This window comes from Rhinolophus ferrumequinum, chromosome 6 (genome assembly GCF_004115265.2).
Source record: "Rhinolophus ferrumequinum isolate MPI-CBG mRhiFer1 chromosome 6, mRhiFer1_v1.p, whole genome shotgun sequence".
In the NCBI taxonomy this organism is placed as follows: Eukaryota; Metazoa; Chordata; class Mammalia; order Chiroptera; family Rhinolophidae; genus Rhinolophus; species Rhinolophus ferrumequinum.
This window is the reverse complement of record NC_046289.1, coordinates 81,257,967-81,284,060: the sequence shown is the minus strand read 5'-3', so window position 1 is coordinate 81,284,060 and position 26,094 is coordinate 81,257,967. Positions and strand designations below refer to the sequence as shown.

Sequence of the window (26,094 nt, the reverse complement as noted above, 5' to 3'; positions counted from 1 at the left end):
TACTACAAAGGGCACACAAAACAAACACAACTTCAAGATGTTTCTTCCTTTCAAAAGTTTTATACTCTTAAAACAACAGTGAAATACCACTTACCAGAATGGCCAAAATTCTGAACACTGACAACACCAAATGCTGGTGAGGATGTGGACCAACAGGAAATCTTACTCCTTTCTGGTGGGAATGCAGAATAGTACCGGCACTTTGGAAGACAGTTTGGTAGTTTCTTATAAAATAAACTAGAATACTATTACTGTAAGGTCCAACAAATGTGCTCCTTGGTATTTACCCAAAAGAGTTGAAAACTTAGGTTCCCACAAGAATCTGTGTGTGGATGTTTACAGTCACTTTATTCATAATTGCCAAAACCTGGAAGCAACCAACTACATATCCTGCAGTAGGTGAATGGGCAAATAAACTGTGATACATCCAGACAATGGAATATTATTCAGCGCTAAAAAGGAATGAGCTATCAATCCATGAAAAAATATGGAGGACCCTTAAATGCATATAACTAAGTGAAAGATACCAATCTAAAAAGGCTACATACTGTCTGATTCCAACCCCATGACATTCTAGAAAAGGCAAAACTATGGATCAGTGATGGTTGCCAGGGGGTGAGGAGGGTGGGGGCGGGCGGGGGGGTGAGGAAAGAACAGGTGGAGCACAGAGGATTTTTAGGGCCATGACATGTCATTACACATTTGTCCAAACCCACAGAATGTACAACACCAAGAGTGAACCTTAATGTAAACTATCGGCTTTGTGTGATTCCGACGTGTCAAGGTATGTTAGTCAGTTGTACCAAATGCACCACTCTAGGAGGGATGCTGATAACGGGGGAGGCTGCACATGGGTGGGGGCCAGGGGCATGTGAGAAATCGCTATGCCTTCCCTTCAATTTTGCTGTCAACCTAAACCTGCTCTAAAAAAATAAAATCTTAAAAAAAAAATTACACCCTATTTTGTTGACAGATACATAGATTCATACCTATACACACTTGAATAAAATGTAAATAAGCATGGACACAACACAGGAATTTCTTCGATCCCTTATTTCCAGGCCTCCATATGTGCACACACTATTCTGTCTATTCTCCTCTCTCTTCACTTCAGATCTCAATTTAGAATTATTCACTCTAGGAGCCTCCTTGCCTCTCTCACAAGAACCTGCCCTCCCCAGGAAAGTCCCATGCACTTCCATAGTACATGGTAACTCCCATGAAAACACAGCTACATTCCATTTTACTTCCTGTCAATTTGTCTATATATCCCTTTAGACTGTGTGTTCCTTGGAAGAGGGCAATGCCTGATTCACCACAGTATCCCCAGTGCCCTGCACACCACTTGACACAGGTGTTTGCTTAAGAGAAAGGTGTTGAATGAATTAAAAATATTTGTATCCACACTCCCCAAATAATTTGGAACTGGCTCCTCTTTTTCAGTACCAGAACCCCTCCATCTTTAAACAAGTTCTATTACTTTCAATACCTTCCATTGAAGATTTTCCTCCTCATTTAAAGTGGACTGTGGGCTAATGCAGAGGCAACATCATTCCAAGGAGAGGGGCAGGAATGATCTCAGGCCTCAGGCCTCCCTCTTCCTCACCCCTCCCAGCAACATAGTTCCCAAATCTTGTTATCTCTAACCCTGAGATCTCTTAAGTCCAGCTTCCTCACTTTCACTGTAACTACACTATTTCAAGCTCCCAGGACGTAGCATCTAAATTTACAGAATAGGTGCCCCCTAATGAGGCTTTCTGCCTCCATGCTGATGGACACACAGCTCTACAAGACCACTGTCTTGCTCTGGGATACTGAGTATGCCCCTGATGAATGAGGAAAGTGTGGGCTCCTTGGCTTGCTTTCAACCTCACCTGACATTAGACATGGAGGTACCCTATGCTTCAGTATCAGAAGCCAAATTTGCCATCTCTTATATATGCTCTATACTTTCTCAGCCTTGAATTTTAATAAACTAAAGGAAATCAAAAATTTCCATTTACGTTTTGTCTGGGCCTGAAATATTTGTATAGGGAGCCACTTACAGAATCTCTCAGACACTGTTGTAGTTCAGAAAACAGCCTAATTGGAGGACTAATAGACTAATAGACCCTTTTTAAAACCGAATTTATACAAGAAAAAAGAAAACCTTAGACAATTTCAATCCATTTCTTGAAAATATGCACAAGGATATTGCATCCATGGTGCTGAAGTAGGCACTTCTGAAGATGGAACAAATGAAGATTAGCAAAGATGGCACAAAGATGAAAAGACTTACAAATTGCAATGAAGACAATAAGATACAAAATTAGGTACTACCGAAACACAAAACAACCTTGAGAATCCTACCAGAAGTCCCTGGATAAAGACGTGAAAATAAAAATTGATTTCTTAAACTGAAGGAAAGATCAGGGGACTCAATATACATAGAATGGCACTGTCAAAAGGAGAAAACTACGCATATGGAGAACTTGTAATAATCAAATTGCAAGTAAAACTTTCCGACCTAAAGCAGGATTTAAGTTTTCGAAATCAATTAGGACTCACTACGTTCCCAGCAAAAGAAATGAAAGGAGACCAACACCCAGTCACATACAAATGAAAAACAAAGTTACTATGTGGTAACAAAAATCAGATTTCTCCTTTATGACTATAAATGCCAAAAGCAGTTTTGATAGCAGAAGATTATACTCCCTATAGCAAAATTTTATATTCAGCCAAGCTATTGTTTATATGGGAGGTCAAGTAAAATACATTTCAGACATGCAAGGGTTTGTAGAATATACTAGGAATGTACTTTTCCTATAAAAATTATTAGAAGACAATCTAATAGTCGGTACAAGAATAATTTTAAAAATGTTTAAGCACTATGCTGTACATCTGAAACTAATATAAAATAATATTGAATGTCAAATGTAACTGAAAAAAATAAATAATTAAAGAAAAACCATGGTATATAAAAAAACTGATGTTGAGCAACAAAATCAGTATTCTAAAGAACTAATCCTGAATTATTTCTCATATTCGTATAAAATATAATTATTGAAAGTATGAGAAATAATGTAATTGTATTAGTAAGATATTAGCTAATAATTCAATTCAAGATTATATCAATAAAAATGGAGAACTAGGGTGGAGAAAGCAAAAAAAGCCAGTCAATTTCCATTTTAAAAGTGGCATCAATGAGAGACTGATTCATTCTTGATATTGGAAATAAACGAAATATTTTTTAAAAATTTTCAGTTTACTAAAGTAAAAATGGACAAAACAACATGTCTTATAGCAAAATATTTAAACAAGACAACAGGGTAAGCTTTATACATCGCTAACACCTGGGCCTGTGCCTGCCACATGGTAGGTGTCCATAAATATTTATTGAATGAATAAATGAATGTGGTGAGAGGAAAGATCAGCAATCTTAAGCAAGAAAATAATGCGAATGGGCTTAATGTTCTTATTAAAAGATACAGACTTTTAGATTTGGTTACAATGCAATTTATAAGAAATTCACCTAAAATAACATGCAAAAAATTGATAACAAAAGGACAGGCAAGGATATATTAAGTCGTTAGATATATTGTGAAGGACTTCAAGGCTTCTAACAGATGAGAAAGTAATAAGTCTAGGCCTCTAATTGCAGGGTCTCTGGTTAGTTCTGTTAGATTCAAATCCTCCACCTCTTCAATGTGGTTGGTAATTTTAACCAAGAGTGTTCTGTCTTCCATTTCTTACAAGTAGATTTGCTTGTCATCACTGCACCTGCAATGTATTGGTATATTTCTTTCTAATTTTAAATCAACCAAGTCCTGATGATTTATAAAATAAAATTACATATATATATATATATATACATATATATATATACACACACATATATATCTATTCTTGTCTATGCCACCATCCTCACTAAAATTCTTAAGTAGGAAGAACATTTCTCTTCCATTTTAGATCAGCATCTCTACTCAAATTATAAAGCTATTATAATTGTAGAAAGGAAATGGGTACAAACAGGAAGTTGGTTACTGTGGTGCCAAAGGCAATAACATTACAACTTTGGTTCAAAAGATGCCTTTGGCTTAAAAGATGCATCATTTTCCATGAAGTGAATATAAATCCTGGTACAGAATTGGCTATATAATCAGAAGTTCTGTGTGAGACTGAAAATGGTATTTAGAGCAATTAAATGGCATCTAGAATTGAATACATTTACCAATGGAAAAAGATGGCTGTTACAGAATCACAGAATGCTAGCGTTGAAGGAAATCTTTTCAGTCCAAAAACCTAAATTTACAAATAATGAATATCAGGCAAAGAAAAGAGAAATTACTTAATGAGATTATACAACTGAAAATCCTAGATCATAATGTTGCCAACTAACAGAACCTAGTGAGAATACTTAATAAACACTTAATTAATTAGCAAGTTATAAGAGAATGATATGGTAGTAAAGTTATAGAAGATGACTGACAATTCCATGTGAACACTAAAAAAATAAATTTTGTTTATCTTCTTAAATGAAGGTCTAATTGTGTGTTGGGGTGTGTGTGTGTGTGTGTGTGTGTGTGTGTGTGTGTGTGTGTGAAATATCTGGGTGAAATATGATAAAGAAATGGAGTGTTTACAAAAGAAGTTCAGGGAGACAGAAAGTGGGGAAGAAAATGGCCTCTCTTTTACCACCTTACTCAAAAGCCTAATGTGAAGACCCACCTTTGATAATCTGGAACCTGGTTTCTGCACCTCAAAAGAGCTGTCCTTTCAATAGTTCAAAGGGCAAATTTGGGACATGTTCTAACTCCTTTCATTCTAGTCTTGAGAGGAAAACAATTCTCCTGTGGTTTTACCTAAACGGTAATAGGTCAATGATCCAACAGATAATTCAGTTTCTACAGATTATCCAACTCACCTGAAGTAATTGAAACCCTGTGGACTTTTGTGTATCTGTTTACTATTTTATATTTGCTTTATTTATTTACTCTGTTGTATTACAAATAACTTAAAAAGAACGTGGTTATGCTATAGTAACTATAATGCTGATGGCTAAAATATACAGAGGTCTTATTAGGTAGGTTCATTTCAAGAAGCTTTCATATATATTATCTCATCTACATTCACAATCACCCTGTGAGGTAAGTGCTATTATTATTCCCGTTTTTAAGATGAGAAACCAGAAGCATTAAGGAAATCATCGATTATACATAGCTTGAACCAAGATTAACCCAAGCATCTTGCACCTACATGCGTAAGCCTTTCCACTATGGTGGATCGGATTCACTGCTTTAAATCCCACACTTACGTGGAGAACATGAAGACACCTTTGCAATTCTGGTCTCCCAGTTTCTTCCTAATTTGAGTATATTAACAATAAAAATAACATGTACATGATGCTAAGAAATCAATGAAGAATAGAAACGCTCATCACGGTGGTCAGAATCTAAATGCAGGTCTCAATGTGGTTTTCTAGGCAGCAATGGAGTAAGGAAGGCTGAGTTCTCTCCCTCATCTTTCTAGAGCAGCGCTGCAGTCTTAACTTGCATGAATCTGGTTGACCTGATAGCAGTAATACAACAATGCCTATGACATGAGGGCTCGGCTATGTCCTTGCATTCTCAATTCAGGCAGAACCCTTCACTTGACGGGAATCATTCAGCATCTTAGTCTAGTAAAAGGTATACTCAGAAAGAATTAGGCCTTTGTTGTTCCATTTTCTTTTACTTTGGAAGGCTGCATTGAGACTGCCAATAAAAATTTCCTGTGGGTCTTCCCACCACCCCCAGATGGTAGTATGAATAACATTTATTTGAATCCATCTTTGAATTTCAACCTTAACCCAGCCAATTATTTTTACAAGGCAGTTCTGGATTGTATCCAATTACTTAAATTACTTCCAAAGAAGTGTTAGGTGATGGATTTTTTTATATATGGTAGGGGAAAATATTGGATAAAATCTGAATTCAGTATTTTCGTTTGATAAACATACACAGTCAATATAGAGCATTTAAAAATATATACGTAAGACAAATAGAAAGGATTAAGTCCTGTCTGACGTCTTTGATTCTGAAAGCATTTTGCAAGCTTTTGTTACAGCCAGATTGAATGACTGTAATTCTTTGTTTGCAGCTTTGCCGACCGCATCAGTATAAAGTTTGTAATGGCTCCAGGATACAGCAGGAGGGAAGCTCCTGGACCTGGAGAAGCCACGGCCTCCTCTCTCATATCTCAAAACTTCCAAAATATTGTCTTCTATCTTTCAAGCTCATTTCCTTAAAAATGTAGATTTTGGGGGGTGACCCATGAAGTATGATTATTTATAGTGCCCTTTGAGATTGGCTATAGAGGACATGGGAAATTCCCTCTAAAGGTCTTAACTAGACTGGTCTTATTTCTATTTCTGGAAATTAGACAGTGAGATGTGGGTAAATATTTCTTAAAGCACGCGAACTGTTTAACTCTTTTATTTATCTCTTTATTTTGTAGAAGTATATTAGTGATATTCCCTTTCAGAGTAATTAGTAATGCTCATGGTTAATGTGAAATCCTTTTAAACACCCAACTACTCTAAAAATTTTAATTTCCAAGATTTAAAACATTGACTTGTTAACTTCCTCCAGCCCTAAAGTATTGAGAAATACGATGAGGAGCAATAGAGTAAGCTACCAGTTACAGCAGTCCCCCCTTATCTGTGGGGATACTTTCCAAGCCCCCCGTGGATGCTTGAAACTGTGGGTAGGATCAAACCCTACATATACTATGTGTTTTCCTATCCATACATACTTATGCTAAAGTTTAATTTATAAATTAGGTACCATAAGAGATTAAAAACAATAACTAATAATAAAGGAGAACAATTATAACAACACACTGTAATAAAAGTTATGTGAATGACTCTCTCAAAATACCCTATTGTACCATACTAACCTTTTCACTCAAAGGAAACACTTTAAGGCTTCTCTTTGGCATATCTGAATTGCCAGCATCACTAGTCTTGCACTTTGGGGGCAATTATTATTAAGTAAAATAAGGGTGACTTGAAAACAAGCACTGAGATTCCGCGAGACAGTCAAACTGAGCTCTCAGATGGTTACTGACAATCAGAGCTGGTAGCTTATGCCGCATGGCTATACTGGACAGGGATGATTCCCGTCCCAGGCAGGATGGAGCAGGTTGGCACAAGATTTCACCGGGATACTCAAAATGGTGCACAAGTTAAAATTTAGGATTATTGCTGGAATTTTCCATTGAATATTTCCGGTGGGTAAGTGCAACTGCGGAAAGTAAAATTGCAGATAAGGGAGGACTACTATAATGTGTTTTTCTCTTTTCAGAAATAGATCTTTGACCTAGGGACTACTGAGTCTACAAAGTGGTGGCAGATTCTGGAACAGACTGTCTAGGTCTGACTAGTGACTTTATCACTTACTAAGTGTATGACCTTGAGTAACGTACTTCAATTTTCCCTGCCTCAGTTTGCTCATCTATGCATAGCGAATAATAAACCTCCCACCTCAGGATTATGATGAGGATTAAATAAGCGAATGCAGGCAAAACATTTAGAAATGGTGATTAACATCTTGTAAGCACTGGACAAGTATGAGTTGTGATAGTTACAATAATTAAAAAACAACATTTTATCCCTCCTAATGCAATTCGAGTATGTCCTCCTTTCCTTAAAGGAAATGCAGACAATAACAATTCTCATGTTTACAATAATTTTTGTAATCTAGAGCAGGGTCAGGAAACCAAGGCCCACGGACCAAATCCTGCTCATTGCCGGCTTTTGTAAATGGTTTTGTAAATTAGTTTTATTAAACACATAATATTTATTCATTTACATATTGTCTGTGGCTGCTTTTAAGCTACAACAGCAGAGGGGAGTAATTGCAACAGAAATTGTATTATCTGGCCTTTTACAGAATATGTTTGGCAATGCTTGATTTAGAGTAAAACGAGGTTTCAATGTTTATTTCGAAGGGTCAGTGAGTGACTACTGGAATGGGAGACTACTGGAATTTGAACTCAAAAGACCATGGCTTTTGCTCTGTCTTGCGGCCAATTTCTGTGTGGATTCAAACAGGTCACATTAACTCTGCACATCTCAAGTTCTTTATCCATAAAAATAAATAAATACACACATAAGAAGGTGATCACATTTTCAACTCACATAATTTGTGTCAGGTTTAAGTAGAATAACATGCATAAAAGTGCTTGGTCAAATTTAAATTGCTGAGCAAATTTGGGGCATTGATCATTGATGAGATTACCAAATCTATTTCACTCATTCACCTTCTTGATGACAGAGCCTCTTGGCAAGGTCTAACCTTAACAGACTGTCTAGGTCTGACTATTGACTCTGAGGCTGATTCTAGGCCTAGTCCAGTGCTACAACCCTCCGTTAGCTGGTAATGAATAATTTCTCCCCAGTTTGAGTCTTTAGAATAATGAATTTGGTTATGGGATACAAGGAACATATGATTAATTAATTCTTTTATTTTCTCTCTAAAGAGTCATCTTTACAGTTGTGCTTTCCAGCCAATGGCGTTGAAGCCGCACACGCAGCTCTATGGGGCCCTTTGCTAACTGGCCTCATTAAATCTGATGCGCTCTCCACATTTCATTGTTCTGGTGTGTTTACTCCTTGACAACTTTGCATTTCTGTATCAGGGCTCTTAGGTTCTCACCTTCACATCTCTCCCTGTGCTGGACTTTAACTTTTTCTTTCTTAGGTAGATTTTTACCTTGTGTCTAATCCCACATTTATCACTCTTACTGCCTTAAAGAAAAAGAATACATTCCACAATTGCTTTTTCTCTTTTTCTGAAAACTTAAGATCCAGATCCTTTCTCTCAACCCAAACCAAGCTCTGAAACAGTTGTGTCTACAAAGCGATGGCTTTTTCTTTTTATATACAGTACTCTCCCTCCCCATTCTCCTGGGTACGGCGCTGTGGCTCATCTGTCATTACTCTGGGTGTCATATAAAGGAATTCATCCTGTTAAAAGCCTGAGATTTGAGAGAATGGAGAATCATAAAGCTAAACCCTATAGATAAAGCCTGTCTTCTTTGTGACCAATGATGGCAGGAGACATTTGGGAACCCCCAAAGGGCAGAATATAACTAAAATTTCCCACATGGAAAGGTTCTTTAATAACTTTCCTATCTGAGCAGCTGTATCACTTAGAAAGGCAGGAGGTATCTGTTCTTTAAATTTGTGGTAAAGAAAAAGTTTTTATTCTGCATATGCTTACCAATTATGATTTTGACAAGTTATAAACATTACATTATTATTGTAGTACGAACATTTGGTTTGATTCTTCCAATGAATGTGGTAATACACAGAACTCTTGATTAATCATACACTAAGCGCGAAAGAGTAAACAACTCAGAAATATTTAAAATTCTGGCTAGGAAAGACATTTATGCCAACAGACATGCATAAAGCTTTCTTTAAAAAAAAAATGTGCTACCATGTTAGATCCACTTAGCTGATCTGATCGAACTCCTCAAGTTCAAAATTTTAGAAGTGACTAGTGTTTCTGGTCATAAAGAAAAATCATCCGAGTTCCATAATCTCAAAGAAAGCTTGAAAAGTTTCAACGAAAAAAAAAGTGACACATGGCAAAGAAATTTACATTGATATAGTACAAAAATATAAAACAAAACACAAATGTTTTCACCTCTCAAAATCATCAACAGCTGAAGCTGTTTGCCATTCTGACTAAATTGCTGAAAATTGTGACTGATGAACCTACCAGAAAGAAATGAAGTTCTGCCCTGCTCTTCCCTTTGAGTCGTCTGCATGGAAGAGCATTCAGTAAATATCAATAAATGCCAATTTTGCATAGTGCTTCAGAGAATGGACTTTAGAGTCAGACAGCCCTAGATTTAAAACCTAATTCTACCACTCATTATATGTGATCTCAGACATACAAAACTTAACCTTCATGTGCCTGTTTCCAGAACTGCAAAATCAGGATCTTAATACCAACTTCATAGGCTGGTATGAGCATTAAATGAGATACATGTATACACTCGCAATAGAATAGTATGCAATTGTCAAAATAAGTGACTTACAGCTATATTCAATGACATGAATAAATACTTGCATTACGATATTAAATGAAAAAGGAAGTCCTAAAAAGAACGTACATGATTACCATTTAATAACGTTTAACTAAAATTTACTCTATTTAATAAAGTTACAACTAGAATTTAAAATATTATTTCCTATCAAAGGAAAGCAAGTGAATAAAGAGTATGGGGTCTGGGACCATGACTACCTGAGGTGAGGAGAGCAGAGAATGGCACAGGCCTGGGAAACGACAGAGCAAGGGGTACGGTACCATCAAGGTTCTACCTTTAGTTTGGGGTAAGAAAGTCTCTGTACTTATTATATTATTTTTAAAAAACAGCTAAATAAGTAAGAGTGTGGTATAAAAGCATTTAGTTTAATGAATAGTGACACTAGAAACATTAATAGGCTCTAAGGAAAACATATCTTTGAAGAAAAGCAGTGAAATAGCAAAAAGCATGTGATAGTCTCTAGTACTTTTAAAATTAAAATTCTATGATTACTTTTAGGCATGAAGATGCACGTGGTTAATAATGAATTAGGTGTAGTGAATTTTCCCCTTGCGGCTAGAAAGTGTTAGCAAATGACTAGGACTCCTAGGAATTATTTAATGATCTGGAAATCTAGAGACTTCTCTCTGTCACTTAAACTCTTAAATTTCTTACTAGGACCTGGCTGAAAATGATGCTAATAAGACAATACAAAGCTAAAGCGTAAAGCCAACGTCCTTTGGGAACATTAGCAAAATTAATGCAGAACTGCTCATGTTTCCACTTATAATAATAGCGAATGTGAAAAAAAGTTGTTTTCAAATATCTGTGTATATGGGTAGGAAGGTAGGTATATAAATATCTGTAATAACAAACTTCTTGTTATTGTTTCCTATGATTATGTAGCATCTTTGGATGTATAATGTTAAGATATTTCTATCCCTTAAAGAATGCACCATTACAGAAAGTAGAAATAATAATTTATATATGAGAACTCATAACTGTGTGGGATAAATACTATCAGCATCCCATTTTATGGATGAAGAAATTGACACACCGAGGGATCATACAAGAAACATGACCAAGGACATACAACTGGCTGGAGCCATTAACCAATTCACTAAAGCTGCAATATGGGTGCTATAGAGAAAAAATATATTTCACGACATCCAGCCTACAAATAATCGGGGTGCTTTCTAAGGCACGTATTATTAAGCTCAAATAACACCGAGGGAAGACTCCATCTCCCTGCAACAGGAGTTAGGGTGAGACAAGTACAGACGAAATAACACATCATCTGGATGTTAGATTTTCGACAGTGAAACTCACTTGCCTTGGCAAGAGGCTTTCATTTAACTTCCAGTTTGGTCACGTCAGTTCAGTGGCAGAAGAAGAGATTTTCAACCAAATTAACTTGCAGGTGTGTAATACAGTTTATTGGGAAGTACTGTGGTCTCACCTTTGAGGGTGCTTGCTCTTGGACCGTGCCGGTGAGACAGGTGAGCCTGCCTGTCTGGCAGAGGAAAAGGGAACCACTTGTGGCTATAACTAAATTCTCGGACAGACTGCTGGGAGGTTGCAGGGCAGAGGGTGTGAGATGAATAAAACCTGGTCCTGGGAGGCCTTGAGAAGAAACAGCTGCTTGGTCCCAAGAGGTTCTTTCCTCTTGGTTTTCCCCTTTCTCCCCTTTAAGACTTTTCATGTCAGAAGGCTTCTTGCTACTGCATTCATATTCTACAACCCCAAAGCCTCAGGAGGACACCAGCCAGACCCCAAACCATTACTGCCTTTACAAGAGGGTTCAAGCACTACAGACTGGCATGGGCAATAAGAGAAAAAAATTGAATGTTAAACTGCTTTTTAATAGATAGTGTGTAAACTATGGAAACAAATGGGGAAATGCTTCTCCACCGTCATACACTGAACACACCTACAGCTGTCACTAAGGTTGGCATTTGTCTACGATGGACGATGCCTATAATTTAGGAGCCTCTTTATTTCTTCCCTCCATGAATAGGTGATTCTCTCATATGTAAAAATTAGGTTTCCTTTTGCCAGCATTGATGGTCTTCAATTAAATCATGTGTTTTTATCAGATCAATGTATGGAAGTATTTTTAGCACACACATTATTTATAGAACCTTTAGGTCTGCCTTTCAAAATCCTCAGTAATCTTTAGGGTTTGCTGGTCTGCTTTTAATTTATCAAAGCCGCCCCCCCCCCCAGGCTTTGCACAAAACTCACAAGCAGCAGAGATTTCCCCTATACAATGTGTATTTGATATGCTTAATGTTCATCTTTATACACACACAGGCGTTGGCATGTAAGAAATGTGGAGGGTGTCTATAAATTCAAGGAAACATTTAAGTGCACAGTGATACATAGATACAAGGGTATAATACTTTATGTACTTGATAAATATTTCATCCCTACCATAAAGAAAGCTTTTTATCAACTTTGATTGTTTTTTTATTACCTTAAAGTATTGCAGTTGTTTCTCAGCATTCATTGTTCCTTCCTTTTCTTGTCTCAGACAGGAATTGAAGATGAAAAGCTCTGTATCTCTCAGCCACCCTTTCAGTTCTTTAATCCTGACCTCCAGCTGCCTTACCAGGCTTCCGCTTTCAGGAGAGAGCAGGTCACGTGACCCCGACGCACTGTGCCCTGCCACTGTGTCCTGGATCTTCTCTCCTAGGGTTTTCTAATGCATGAAATTAAAAACAAAAACGAAAACACACCAACAGAAAACAAAAAACATAGATTAGCTTAGGTACCAAAAACATATCACAGTTTGGCTGGTAACAGGAACCACCTGAAAAGTAGCCACACCTGCCACCTCAAGAATGACATTCAGTTCAGATTAGCTCATTGTTCCATTTAGGATTCGAATTCTTAAGCAATGTGTGTTGTTCTGACTACCACTAGAGGCTTAAGAAGACCTCATTCACTTATAATTTCCATTAACCGAAAGGAGTTTTGACCTATAAGTTCACCATGGACGCTGATAAAAATTCATTCGAATTCTCACGATGGGAGTTTACAGTTAAAAATTCTCTGCATAAAATTTTCAAGAGACAGAAGTCTGAGTTTAATCAATATACTAAAGAGGCCAAGAGTAGATTGTGCATGCAGAATTACACTCCAATTTTTGTTTTGTTTAGTACAATTCCCCAAACCATGTAACAGAGGGCTCTTAAATAGGGTTAGCCTCCTTGGTGTGGTTGCTGATTTTACCTGACTTAGAAGTCGTTCAACCCCACAATTCTTGCCACTGTGCATGTGTGGATGCCAGACTTTCCAGTATATATGTTAAAATAAGTCCCAATCCACTATGTTAGAAGCCTTCTAAGGTTAACTATCATGAAGGTTCAGTCGGGAGGGCTTTTTTTTTTTTGTGTGTGTGGAAAACACTCTCTTCGGAGAATCGGTAAGAGTTAATCTATAATGATGAATTAAACCTACCAAAATAAGCTTTAAAACACAAATAAAATTAAGTCAACATTCATCTGCTGTGTAGTGCTCTGTAAATAGTATCTTTAGGAGATCATAACAGAAAAATAGCCTCTCTTGCCAACACCCTTATATTTTCATGGTGCAAATATTGATCATTTGAAGACCCTCAGTGGGATCCAGATTTAGCTATTGTTTTTATGCTGTAACAAAAGTAGCAGCAGGAGGTGAGATCAATGCCCTTGGAGGGTAGGGTCACAAAAAAGAATTTATTGCCACTTTTTTGTTCTGGAACAGTTTGCAATCATAAATTCTTCATAAACAGAATACTTCAGAGAATGGTCCGTCTTCATAAATATACGACAGAGGACATCAATTTCATTTAATTCACAATTTGTGTCAGCACAGCAGATGCCAATGCCTGCCTTGATAGGGTTGTTTAATATGCAATTGAGACAGAGTAATATGCAGCACAGGGGACAAAATTTCACAGATTAAACTGTACGCACCACTGACATTTCATTCTAATGTATTTCCATTCCACACTGTTCACCTTAGATGAAAGTAATATTAAAAACCATATCCCTCTCTTTTACTATTGTTAGAAGTTAAAATCCTTGTCCTTAAATTTTTTTCATGCCAATTAAAATGTAATCATGCCAATTAAAGCAGTATGGCTGGTGGTGTTGGGGTGGCACAGGTTTTATTAAAATCTTCCCTCCATCCTTCCTTCCCCCTAAATCATTACAAAACTCTGCATATTGTATTCAAATGATATTTTTTGTCAAAATGACAACCATTTTTAAGATAGCTGACTCATAAAGGATAACTAAATATTCTGTTGCTTTTTTTAATATTATGTTGATTTAAAATTTTTTGTTGACAAAGCAATACTTGAAACAATTTTCAAAAAAGATTAGTGTTATTTATCAAATTAGAAATACAGTCCTATTTCTATATAAACAGTCTATAGCTTTATCCATAAGCATATAGAGTTGCTCTCATTTAGTAAACAACCATTTAAAATGTCATACACTAGCCACATTTCTACTGTAGGAGATCAACGAATTCTATACAATTTAGTGGGTTCTGGTTTAAATCACTATACTCTAATGTGAAAGCCATTAATTACTATTTAAAAATAATGTAACAATAGGTCAGAGTAACAACTTTTACCGTTTTAAGTTACTTTCTACAACTGCAGAGTGTAGTGAATTTAGATGAGAAAGCAAGGATTTAAGCATGCAGTTTTTTAATCACCTAGATTAAGCATGGCAGAAACTGAACACTGGCACTCCTCCAAGTCACCAAGTTACATGGAGAGCTTTTTATTCAAAATATTTTTGGAGTATTATTTCTTTAAAAAAATTTTTTAAAAAAGTCAGGAAATGGAAGGCATGCAAAATTAGGCTCCAAAACTGACACCACCCATACTTAGCTGTTATAATTAATCATTTAAGTAATTGACAAATTTAGCTTACCCTTGATTTGAAGTGAAGGCAATTTAGGAGAGAAGCTGATGAAAAAATACAGTTTAACCTCTCTCTCTCAGCTGTCTTCCAACAAAAGGACAGTACTGTCTCGTGCACAGTGCCATCCTGGTCTCTGGGTAACAGAATCGCTATATTGCCTTTTTGCCAGATTCTTGCATCTCAGTCTTTGGCTGAAACCCAGCCCATCATTGCGTGAAATGAATTACATGAAACTTTTTTTTTTTTTTTTTTTTTGCTTTTGTTAAAAGTGAGCTGGAAATTGAGGCACAAAACAGAGGCCGATTTAATTCTGCAATTCAGATTCAGATCCAATTTGCATCTTTGTTTTGGTGGCTTTAGTATGACTTGAAAGCAATAGTGACAACTCCACTTTTCATCCGAAGGGTACAGTAAATAGTTAAACAGTGGATGTCTCTAACATGTACCTTCAGAATAAATTCTATTAACATCCATTCAAGCATGACAGTCAGTGTATATCAGATATACCGTATTATAGTTGACTTGGTGCATACCCATAATACATGGCATATTTTACTTACTTTTTTATGTATTAAAGAACCAAAATTATTAAAATCTGAAAGGAGACAAGCTCAGAGTAAAAAAAAAGAAAAAAAAATCAGCAAATAGGAAAAGCTATGTTTTTTCCCCATAATAACACGAGTAGCTTGTTGGAAATGTAGGTAGTGAATTGAAAGAGAGAGAGATATTTGTGCCTCAAATTAGAAATCAGACAGATAGAGTACTTCACTACACAAAAAGTGTACACATAACCTACAAACAGTAATAAAAATGCAAATACCCCAAGCAGTTCCCATTTTTCATTAATTGAATCCACTTTTTCAAGGAGATCATTTGGTAGTAAAACGCCACCTTTCTTCAAAGCTTCAACCTTACTAAGCAGCTCTGTCTTTTTCAGGTCCCTGATGGACATTTCCACACTGTATCGCTAAAACGAGAAGAAAGAAGGAAGTATCATTAGGGAGATAGGTGTTCTTAGAAAATCTTTGAGCACAGGGTTAGTGATGCTGATGGGTGTTAAAAGTTTGTGTTTCCAATAATATTTATGGGGAGACTAAACCTAAGCAACGTAAGTAGCGGAGGAATATTGCCAAAAACAGTTAAAAATATGTATTATCCACACATACACGAACATCTATGGTTTTTAGTTGGATGTTCATTTAGTTGACTAAGATTTACATATTTATAAACTAAAGTTTACACACACATTTGATCTTTAATTTAAAATATTCCAAATAGGAAAATTCCTAGTCTAGGGTGATTTAATACTTCAGTTAATTGTGGCCAACATTTGGCTCCAGAGTGCTGCCCATTTCTCATCTTTGTCCCCAAAGGATCAGTCTCAGAGTGGTACATACAAAATGATCCCTAGAGATTGTGTGACTTCTTCCTTTTCCTAGAAGGTCTCTGACTTCTCGGTTAAGATTTTTTTTGTTTTGTGTTGTTTTTCATTTTTCTTATACTTAAAAACTCTAGGCTTGAAGAAAAAGTACATACAGAGAGGAAAAAGAAAACCAGTTCTTCTGGAATGGTTAAAAGTCTATGTTTCCTCATTGATTATTGTAAAATGTTCCCAAACATCACAACTGACTACAGAACCCTCTCCCCCAATATACATTGTATTCTAACAAACAGCCAAGTGATTCTGTCCTAAAAGATGTTAGAGATTATGTAAGTGCTATTTAATATGACAGTTACTATGGTGATTCTCTTCAAATAACCCTATTTGGATATAGAAAGTCCTATATTATGGACAGATATGCATGACTATGGCTGTGATTTTTAAACGTACACATAAAAACATCTCTAAGGAGAAAACTAGATTCTGGTTAAAAAATTAAACATATTTACAATTTTAGCACATTTCCAAAATATAGTGGCCATCCCAAAACTCCTTTCATCGAAACATAAAAGGTAGGTTCCTGAGGTCCTTGACTGTACTGCTCCATTGCCCTAACTTAGCTAAGATGAGCACTTCATCAGATCTAATAAGAAAAGCTTTTGTATGAGCAAAGTAGCAAATCAGCAAGTTCAAAACATGCCCAAGCACTTGGGTGATTTTATTCACCTTGAAAGCATATATTACATAAGATCCCAAATTAAATACAATTGGAAGCAGCTTAAAGAAAAAGAAGGTGTGAAATCCCTGTTTTGGTTAATAGATCTGCAGCATTTGCGCGCATATGTTTGCATACTTTTAGTTTCATATTTTAATCTTTCATTTACACTAAACATGCACATCATTTGTATTATGTAAACTCCTCCAAATGTTAGTCATTTGTGGATCACAGAACAAAATGTTTTAAATAAGGTGATTTAAAGCATTTCATAGTATTAATTAATGCTGATCAGGGTGTCAGAGTATCCAAAATTACATGAATATGCATAATGAAAAAAATTAAGGGTTGCTTTAGAGCTCTTTCAGAATTTGGCCTGTGATACATGGGAAATTCTGATTGTCTTTTCTAATGGTAGGCAATTAGCAGGAACACGTTACTGCAAGATTAAAAAACATACTGTCCAATGGAGTTTTCTGGACTCAAAACTCAACAAGTATTCTAGAAGACTACACAGTATTTTATTTCTCAGAGTGATGATTGGAGGAGAGCGATCTGCTTTATGTAATCAGATCCCCACCTAAAGCTGATCCTGCTGACAAAGACCTACGTAATTAATTTGGTAAGACTTCTCTGCAATAATATTGGGGGAACCAGCATTTCAGGCAGGCAGAAGAATCCTGTTTAAGTTTTTAGCTTTTGCTATGTGCACTAATTGACAGAGGGAGTCCTTCACCGGTGCCACTTGGGAGCAGCCTGGACCAGTTATCACTTTCACTTACAACAAGCTCATCCCCCTTCTCAACTTTGAATGGCTCCTACACAGCAGATCAATCAAGAAAGAGAACAGCTTAGGTGTGTCCTATCACATGAGAGTTGTGTGGTAATAAAAATATGGAAAACAAATTTAATTTTAGACATAAAATAATTTTCTCTGTGAAATGTGGTACAAGTAGGCACTGCAACAGCTACTATAAAAGGTTATTATATTTTTAAAAAGCTTGTCTTGTGTATGCTCTCTGTCTTTGTCACCATGTAAGCCACTGTATAAACAGCTTGATGAAAGATGTGATTGATGGACAATGCCTTCAAACCATAAAAGCTAAGAGAATCCAGCTAATTGTTAGATGTAGCGGTATGTGTGAGAAAGGCACTAGAACGTCATGTAATTTAAGGTGAAAGTATTTATTTTAATTTTTGAAGCACTCTGAAGGTTGAATCAGATGTGATTGAGGGCCTCAAGCTGCATATGTAATAATGCCCTAAGAGTTATATTTTTTCGATGCTGGTATGTTTTTGCTCTTCTCTCTCCAACATCTTTTCAGAAGCATTAGACAGGGAGAATCAACTGGCAGCTCTATCCATTCTTGGCCATCCTATCAAGTCGGGCTACGTTATCCCATGGAGAGAAGATAATTTAATCTTCATATTCATTCCCCCCACAGCAGTAAGTGAGCAGAGGCTGCCCGATTGTGTCCTGTAGTCTAGGGATGTTTTGATATAGACTATGCTTCAATAGCCAAAGATGAGATTAGCAAAGTTCAAGTTAGATGGCTTTTCTTGGGTACTAAGGTAAATAAGCATCCAGTATTTAATTTCCACACAGAACCTGCCGTGGACTTCTCTGTCTAGTCAAAAATAAAATATACTCTATTGAAAGGGCATATTTACATTATTAAGTGTATTTGCTTGGCCAATTCAATTTTGACTCATGAAGCCTCCTAATAGATACACAAATGGTCTAAATTAAAGACACAGGCCACTCCTATTCTAAATGCCACTCCTGGGTGTATATAGAGATATATAAAGAAACATTTAAAACAGAGTTAAAAATAACCACAAACATTAGCCCAGTTTTAACTAAGAATGAAATAAAGTTTTAGAAAGTTCTCATTTAGGTTTTATTTTTTAAAAGCATAAATGCTAAAACTGAATTGTAACACAAAGCCAGCAAAAACAAGGATTTCTGAAGTATATATAATTAGAAATGCAGGAAAACTTGATTGAGATAACTTTTTTTGACAGTTATGCTAAAGGCTTTTTTCCCCTCCTCAAACTTTTTTTTTTTTTTTTTTTTTTTTTTGTTAAAAATCACACCGAAAATTCTGCCCAAATGGAGACTGGAACAATGCCTTGAAACAGTGTTAATTGTCACCATGGAAACCAGAAGAATAAGCCATTTTGAAACTGGTATAGAAGGCACACATTGAGCAACTCAAGCATTTTTCTGCCTCCCTCAATGTTAAAGAACAAGATGCCTTGTCACTGTGAGGTCAGAGAAAGAAAGCATCATGAAAGCGCTATAGATGCTCACTGTCTAGTAAATAAAAAAATAAATAAAAAAAAATAAACTACCGACAGCTAATGCTGTAAGACTCTACCCAGTGAATCTTTTTGAAATAAGAAAGATCATCAAAAGATGGCCGGGATTGGGGGATGGATTCCACCTAAGCAAAACTTCAGGGCTATATTATGTGAACCTTGCCCCCAAAGCTCCCTGGGAATTCTGCTGTTGTAATAAAACTTCAGAAGAGGAAAGAAAAAAGGCAGCATGATGGAATTCAAAATAATGCTCTAAAAGCACACAGAGAGATTAAGACATCTATTGTAAGACTTTTGTATGGTGCTTCTGTTGGTTATGCTGAAAGGACACCAGACATTGCTGAGCGGAGAGTGGAGTTTTGGCTACGAGAAACATAAGAATTAAACCAAAGCATTTTCTCAATTATTAGAATAGGGCTGTCAGATTCTGGGTCTTCAAGGTTTGAGTAGTTACATCTTACATCATATTTTAACTGGGCTTTATGCGACTTTACATTAGGGAGAGTTAAAGCAAGGAAAAAGATCTAGTTATTAGAATGACAGATATAATAATAAAGATATTTGAATATCTCTCCCAGTGCAAAGTTAATACCACAAACACCTATACATTCAGCATAATCCACTCTCCTATAAACACGCAACAGATAGACAGGCAGACGGACAGAGAAAACACACGGAGAAAAATAAATTAGTCTATCAACCAGAAAGCATGTGCTAGGAACACAACAAAACACCAAACTACTGGCACAATTACGTGCACATATGCATTTTGCACGAAAATGCAGGGATGTGTCTGTCTGTGACTCTGATATTGTGTTTTCTGGCTAGTGTTTGCCCTCCTCATGGGAGGCTTCATGGTGGCCCCTCAGCAAGTCCATGCCTAATGCCATTCAATGGTGAACAAAGAGTCTTTTTGTATGAAAGTCCAGGGTCCACAGCTCAGCTGTACAAGCCGAGTGCAGGAATCTGCTAGAGGCCAGTGTCGCCTCTGCAGCAGCTCTTGTGCTGCCCCCCTTTTTCAGAACCCCAGTGTCCGGCAGCTCACAATGCATGTGATGTTTCACATGGAGCTAATATCACCAACACTTAGGAAAAGGTGTTCAAGACTGAGGAAGTGGGTTCAAGCCCAAGACAAATAACAGTCGTTATTTCTCGCCAACTCCTTGTATTTTACCATTTAGCAATTTATGGTGAATAATTGCACAGAGAAATTATAAAGACTCCTACAATTGTCCTTGTAAATTAATAATAGGCTTTCTTGATTGGGATAAATTTGCTGCTGAGCCTTTGGAAAAAAAATTAAAAAGTGCAATGTCATTTAAAATTGCCAGAACTCGCACAGCAAATTACATCTGAGGTTAAGAATTGAGTTTCCCCCCCTCTTCTAGCTTATTCCATTTGCATGATCTGGAAATCACATTACATTGGCCATGTATTGTTAATTGGACATAGATTGCATTATCTTTAATATAAATCAAACTACAAATATTAAAATGAATTGCAAATTCCCTAATAGAAGATCATAAAACAATCTTTTTTAAAGTATCTCCCATTAATAATTTAATTCCAATTATATCACTCAGAAAACTTAAGTAGGAAACCTGGCAACTTATTTCTCCAATCATTTCTTTTACATAAATACCTAAGCCTTTTTAAATAAATACCCAGAGCAGAATTCATTATTATGGAACGAAAGTAAGAACACCAATAACTGAAAACTTTTCATGCCAATTTCACATAAAATACTGCGTAAGAACACCAAACCTGCCTGTCTCATCCCTTCTCTACCCAAGTCCAGGGCAAGAAAAGTCTCCTCTAGGAAAGATTGACTAAGTTTAAAAACGACTGTAATTATTATTAGTTTGGTGCAAAATTAATTGCGGGTTTTGCCATTATTTTTAACCTTTCCAACCGCAATTACTTTTGCACCAACCTAAAGCTAACTCTTTAGAATTCTAAAATTGATTATTGTTCTTCTATTTATTTTTAAAAAGCTTCTCTCGTCCCTCAGATTTTTCTATAAATTTGATATCATTCTGAAGCCTTGGCATGGCCTTTAATGAGTTTATATTAAATATTTAATACTGTTTAGAGCATACCCACTACTACCCAAAACAGTTATATTCCCAGCTGTTTCAGGCAGAGGACTTGATTGATCCTCCCAGCCTGAATTGAGTAGAATGAAAAGAAGCAGTTGGAAAATAGCTGCAATCATTTAATGCAGATGACCTCTGACAGCCTCGCAGCTCTTCTATCTGAACAGAAATTTGCATGGGGTCTCTGTGCAGAGGAACAATGTAACCTAAATGGTAGACAATCTTTATTCTAATGAAGTGGGTGTCAAGGTCAATGTAAAACTGCAATGATAAATGGTGCACCACTAGGCAAGAGAAGTTGCATAGGCATTGTAGTGCTTTCACATTAATTGAAGACTGCAATGCAGTGCGTGAAAAGCACAAGCCTCTCTTTTCACCATAATGTGTTAATACGCCAATGCCGAAATGATTTCTTCAAGATGTTTGCCTGTTGACATGTATCTTCTTGCAAAAGTAATGCAAATATGGAATTATGGCACAACAGGATATTTTCAGAATTTAATGTTTTCCTGGATTAGAATTACAAAAATCTAAATAAAAGTCTCGCCCCACAGCATCCTGACACCTAATGTAATTCCTTTGATCCCCTTTTCTTTTCTTTTTCTATGTAGACCTGTCTTTAATTAGTTTCAACCAAGCAACCTTTTATAGAAGTCTTTGCTGGGTACTTTCATACTGAACTAACTGTAAAAGAGAACTGAGGACAGGAGAATCATTCAAATATTTTCCCCCTCACTTCTAAGGTTTATGCTTAGTCTGTGACTAAGATCTTCAGGTGTTGTTTGTCCTGAATGAAAATGTAATGAAAAAAGCCTATGTTTGGAAAACAAAATAACAATTTTCTAGCGTGAAAACTAAAAACTGTAATCTGGTCGTTTGACATTGTCAAAATGACTCTACAGCAATAATTACACCATTTCTTCAGTTGATCTAGCAATTTTGTGGCAGTCAATATTTTTCATTATATAAAAATAAGGACAGTAAGTTGCTTTCAAAAAAAAAAAAAAAATCCTGATCTACTTAAGCCTGAAAAGGGGACATTGTTTGCTAATACACTCATTAGCAAGGAAGCATTTTAACTTCATCAATTAAACAGGAAATGGAGTTGCATCATTAGTTTCACAATTTGCTAAAATACTGATAAGAGCATATTCTAAACCATTTGAGAAACATTTTCAGGCTCAACATATAATATGTTATAAACTCGATGCATTTTTATGGTTGGCATTTTTTGATTCTGATAGACTCTGATATACTAACTTTCCAACACCAAGCTTCCTACTACAAATAGATTTTAACAATGGAATTATAGTTATACCAGTCAGAAATGGTCTTGTAGGTCTCTTGGTGTGTAATCTTGGTGACTAGAAAGCTATTAGTATGACTTACTTTAAAATAAATAATATTGCTAGTTTGCAACTCTGATGTAACAACAAACTGTCTCAAATAGAAATCAACATTCCTGAAATGGTAATTCAGAGGAAAAAAGAAATCTCAATATGAAGGAGGATAGTGAAAACGGAAAAAAAAAAAGTTACTGATGAAACTGTTTAAAAAACTGTACAGCTTCATCTGTGTGTGATTTGTCAGGTCTGAAGCTTTGACGTGCCCAAGGGGCAGACCCCAGCGGGGAGTAGGCTGCCGAGCTAAATAGCTGTGAAAGAAGTCTTAATGTAGGATGGAATTCAAACTAACCTTGACATGACCTCGGGAAAAATATGCAAAAAGTAAAATGAATGCACTCTGCAAGATACATCCTAATTTTGTGGTGAAGCTGGTTAGTTTTACAAACATAACTGAGACCTTAAAAGAAAAACAGAGAGCTAGTAAAAAGGGAAAACTTTGGAATTCAGGCAAAAAAAAATGTAAGCAGGCATGATGTGTTACTGTGAAGGCATGTGAACCATTTGGAAAGAATCCAAATAAAAACCCACACGGAACAATATTGTTGTCAGCCTGTCTATTCAGGAAAATTGTTTTTTTTAGGTTGAATATAAATGACACAAAGCCAAGATTACATCATTGCATTACAAAGTCTGTTGTGGCTTTTAGCTGAACAAGCTCCATGGATCTATGGGTTTAGGACAGTAATTCAGTAAGGAGGTTTTAATGTGTTATTTTTCCTCCAGTGTCAATAAAAAATAGAGGAATTTAAGGAGGAAATATCGTGGGTGCTCCCTAGTCTGTTTCTTGCTTTTGATCTGTATTTGTAAGCCAAACTCATGTTTTAGTTGATGCATGGAGTCTTGATTTGACTTTATTACAAATTTTGCCTGTTTTGAAGTGATCCGCTTAGGAGGAAGGCATTTGTTCTAGCTCCCCGGCTAAGAACTGGCTCACTCATTGGACATATGGAAATTTTAATTGAGTGTCAACTTGTATAGAAATTCAATCCTATTACCTGCTCAGTGCAATTTCATAGCAATACCAGTTATTTACTATACTACTAACCAGATTTTAAACATAATTAAATTGCTAAGAACATACACCTAAAATCTAATGACTTAAATCCCTACAGTAAGGATGTGAATTTCTGGATCAGGTATATGTGCTCCTGTTAGATTTCCATAAGCCAAAAAGTGAGTTGCAATCATTTGGAAGCATGGAAGTATGGGAGTTTTGTTGAGAACCTATTGAACAACCACATGTAAAGATCACTGCTTAATGGCTATATTATGCCAAGGGCTCTTTTTCGGTCTAGTCTTATTCAAAATTTTTATTAATGACATATGGAAGTAAAATATGTGTGTGGCATGATGATCAGATTGCCAGATTATATTAAACTCACTGATCAATAAAGAATAACCAATATTTTAGCTCAGAGATCATAAACTTAAATACCTACTCGTAGTAGTGTACTAGTAACCTGGCTAGGGGACAGTATGAACCCTGATTTGTAGTGTTTGCTGATTTCCCTGGTGTAAATACTCTCACTATGGCAGATTCCAAGTTAGCAAGATTCCAAGCTACCAATGGTTGCTACTGCTGACAAAATTCCTGAATATTAACAATCAGATCGCATAAGCCAGTACTAGCCAGCTCCCCACTACCTGGCAGCTAATGTAAAGGAGTTGAGTTGAACATAGATAAATCCTCTTCTATGTTTCATTTTCCAACTATTGCTAGTGTCATGGAAAAAAGAGAACTATTTTCTCTACTACAAGAAATAAACAACAACATAAATATGATGATTACCAACAACTGATCTCAGTGTAGAGGAAGTAAGAAGTAGTATGGGAAATAAGACTAGTAGTAGTAGTGGAGGACAGGAAATCATAAGTTCCATCTAAAAGGGGCAACCACTACCAACTGTTTCCCCTTGGGAATACGGCTTGTGTATAACCAGATACATTCTCTTTTTAAGAGAAGACAGAGATATATATTTTTATGTGAAAGCTCTTAATTTGTATATGTTGAATTAAAACTTAACACTGTGCAGGCCAATCTATGTCTCTGAGTTGGATCTGAAGTAGTAGGCAACTACTTCACAGTGTCTATTTTAGATGATATTAGACTCTAAATGGCATACAACATGCCGACATAATAGATTCAATCTAAGAAGGACATAGGACAAATGTTAAGCCAGACAGTTAATAACCATGCCCGTCCTCCACCAAAAAAAAATAAAAATACAAAAACCGCATAATAAATGGAGGTAGGGCTAGGCTTCAATTGTCTTTAAGTTCAGTGAGTCAACAGACAGTAAAAGGTGAATGTAAATGTAAAAAAACAAAAAAAAAATTATGATTTGGGGCTGGACTGGGACAAACACAGGGTATAAACTAAGAAAGGTAACAGGTAGATCAGTTTAACTGTGGTTTACTAGCACCAAACCTGCAGTTCTGGTTCTGGTTGGGTTCCGTTTTCCAAGAGGGACCTAGACAACATATCAAATACCCGAAGGACAGCTTTCAAGGATGGGAGAAGATTCAATACTTCTCCAAGAAGCAAGTTGTTGAAGAAGCTGGAGATATTCAGCCCAAGGGTAAAGAACAGTTGAAGACGAAAGAAGAGAGGTAAGGATATGTTAGCAGACTTTAAATGTGTAGGGGACTTTTACATCGAAAATATTAATCTGTTTCATCTGACCTCAGAGATCAGGCTTAGGATCAGAGGCTGAATGTAGGACTGTAGCTTGGGCAACAGTGAGTTCCCATCAATCGGCAGTATTTATGCAGAGACCACAAGTCTACCTGGTGGGGATATTTTATAAGTTAATGAGGCACTTAATGAGGATTGGCCTAGAAAATAAGGTCTAAAGTTCCTCTCTCTTTTAGAAAATTGAGCTTCTTTGGGCCCCCATTCACTAGATCAGCCATAACAATCACATTATTGTGCGTAGGAGAAATGCTAAGACCGAAAAACATCAAGTTAAAAAGAAGCTATCACTTGCTGGAACAAGACTCAGATGCAAGATTCTCATGCAGAGAAACCTAGAACAGCAATGCAGCAAACACGCAATCACATAAAATGTAAGCTATATACTATAAACTCAAGATAGGACACAGAGAATGAAAAGAAAAGTCAAGATTAATTGAAAGTAGTAAATCATCTTCCCTTGATCCTACTTTAGAGAAGTCTTTCATTGAATTTGAAGTATTT

At 36.3% G+C, this 26,094-nt stretch overlaps 1 protein-coding gene across 6 annotated transcripts in view; it reads right to left on the bottom strand.

Annotated features, from left to right (window-relative positions):
* Positions 1–26,094, bottom strand: part of AKAP6 (A-kinase anchoring protein 6) — a 453,949-nt gene that overhangs the window by 60,977 nt on the left and 366,878 nt on the right. For all 6 annotated transcript variants that reach the window (XM_033108067.1, XM_033108066.1, XM_033108071.1 and 3 more), the window contains 2 exons: positions 15,799–15,945; positions 12,533–12,757 (listed from right to left, as the gene is read on the bottom strand). In XM_033108067.1, the coding sequence (XP_032963958.1) occupies positions 12,533–12,757; positions 15,799–15,945 (372 nt within the window). The remainder of the gene's footprint in view (positions 1–12,532; positions 12,758–15,798; positions 15,946–26,094) is intronic.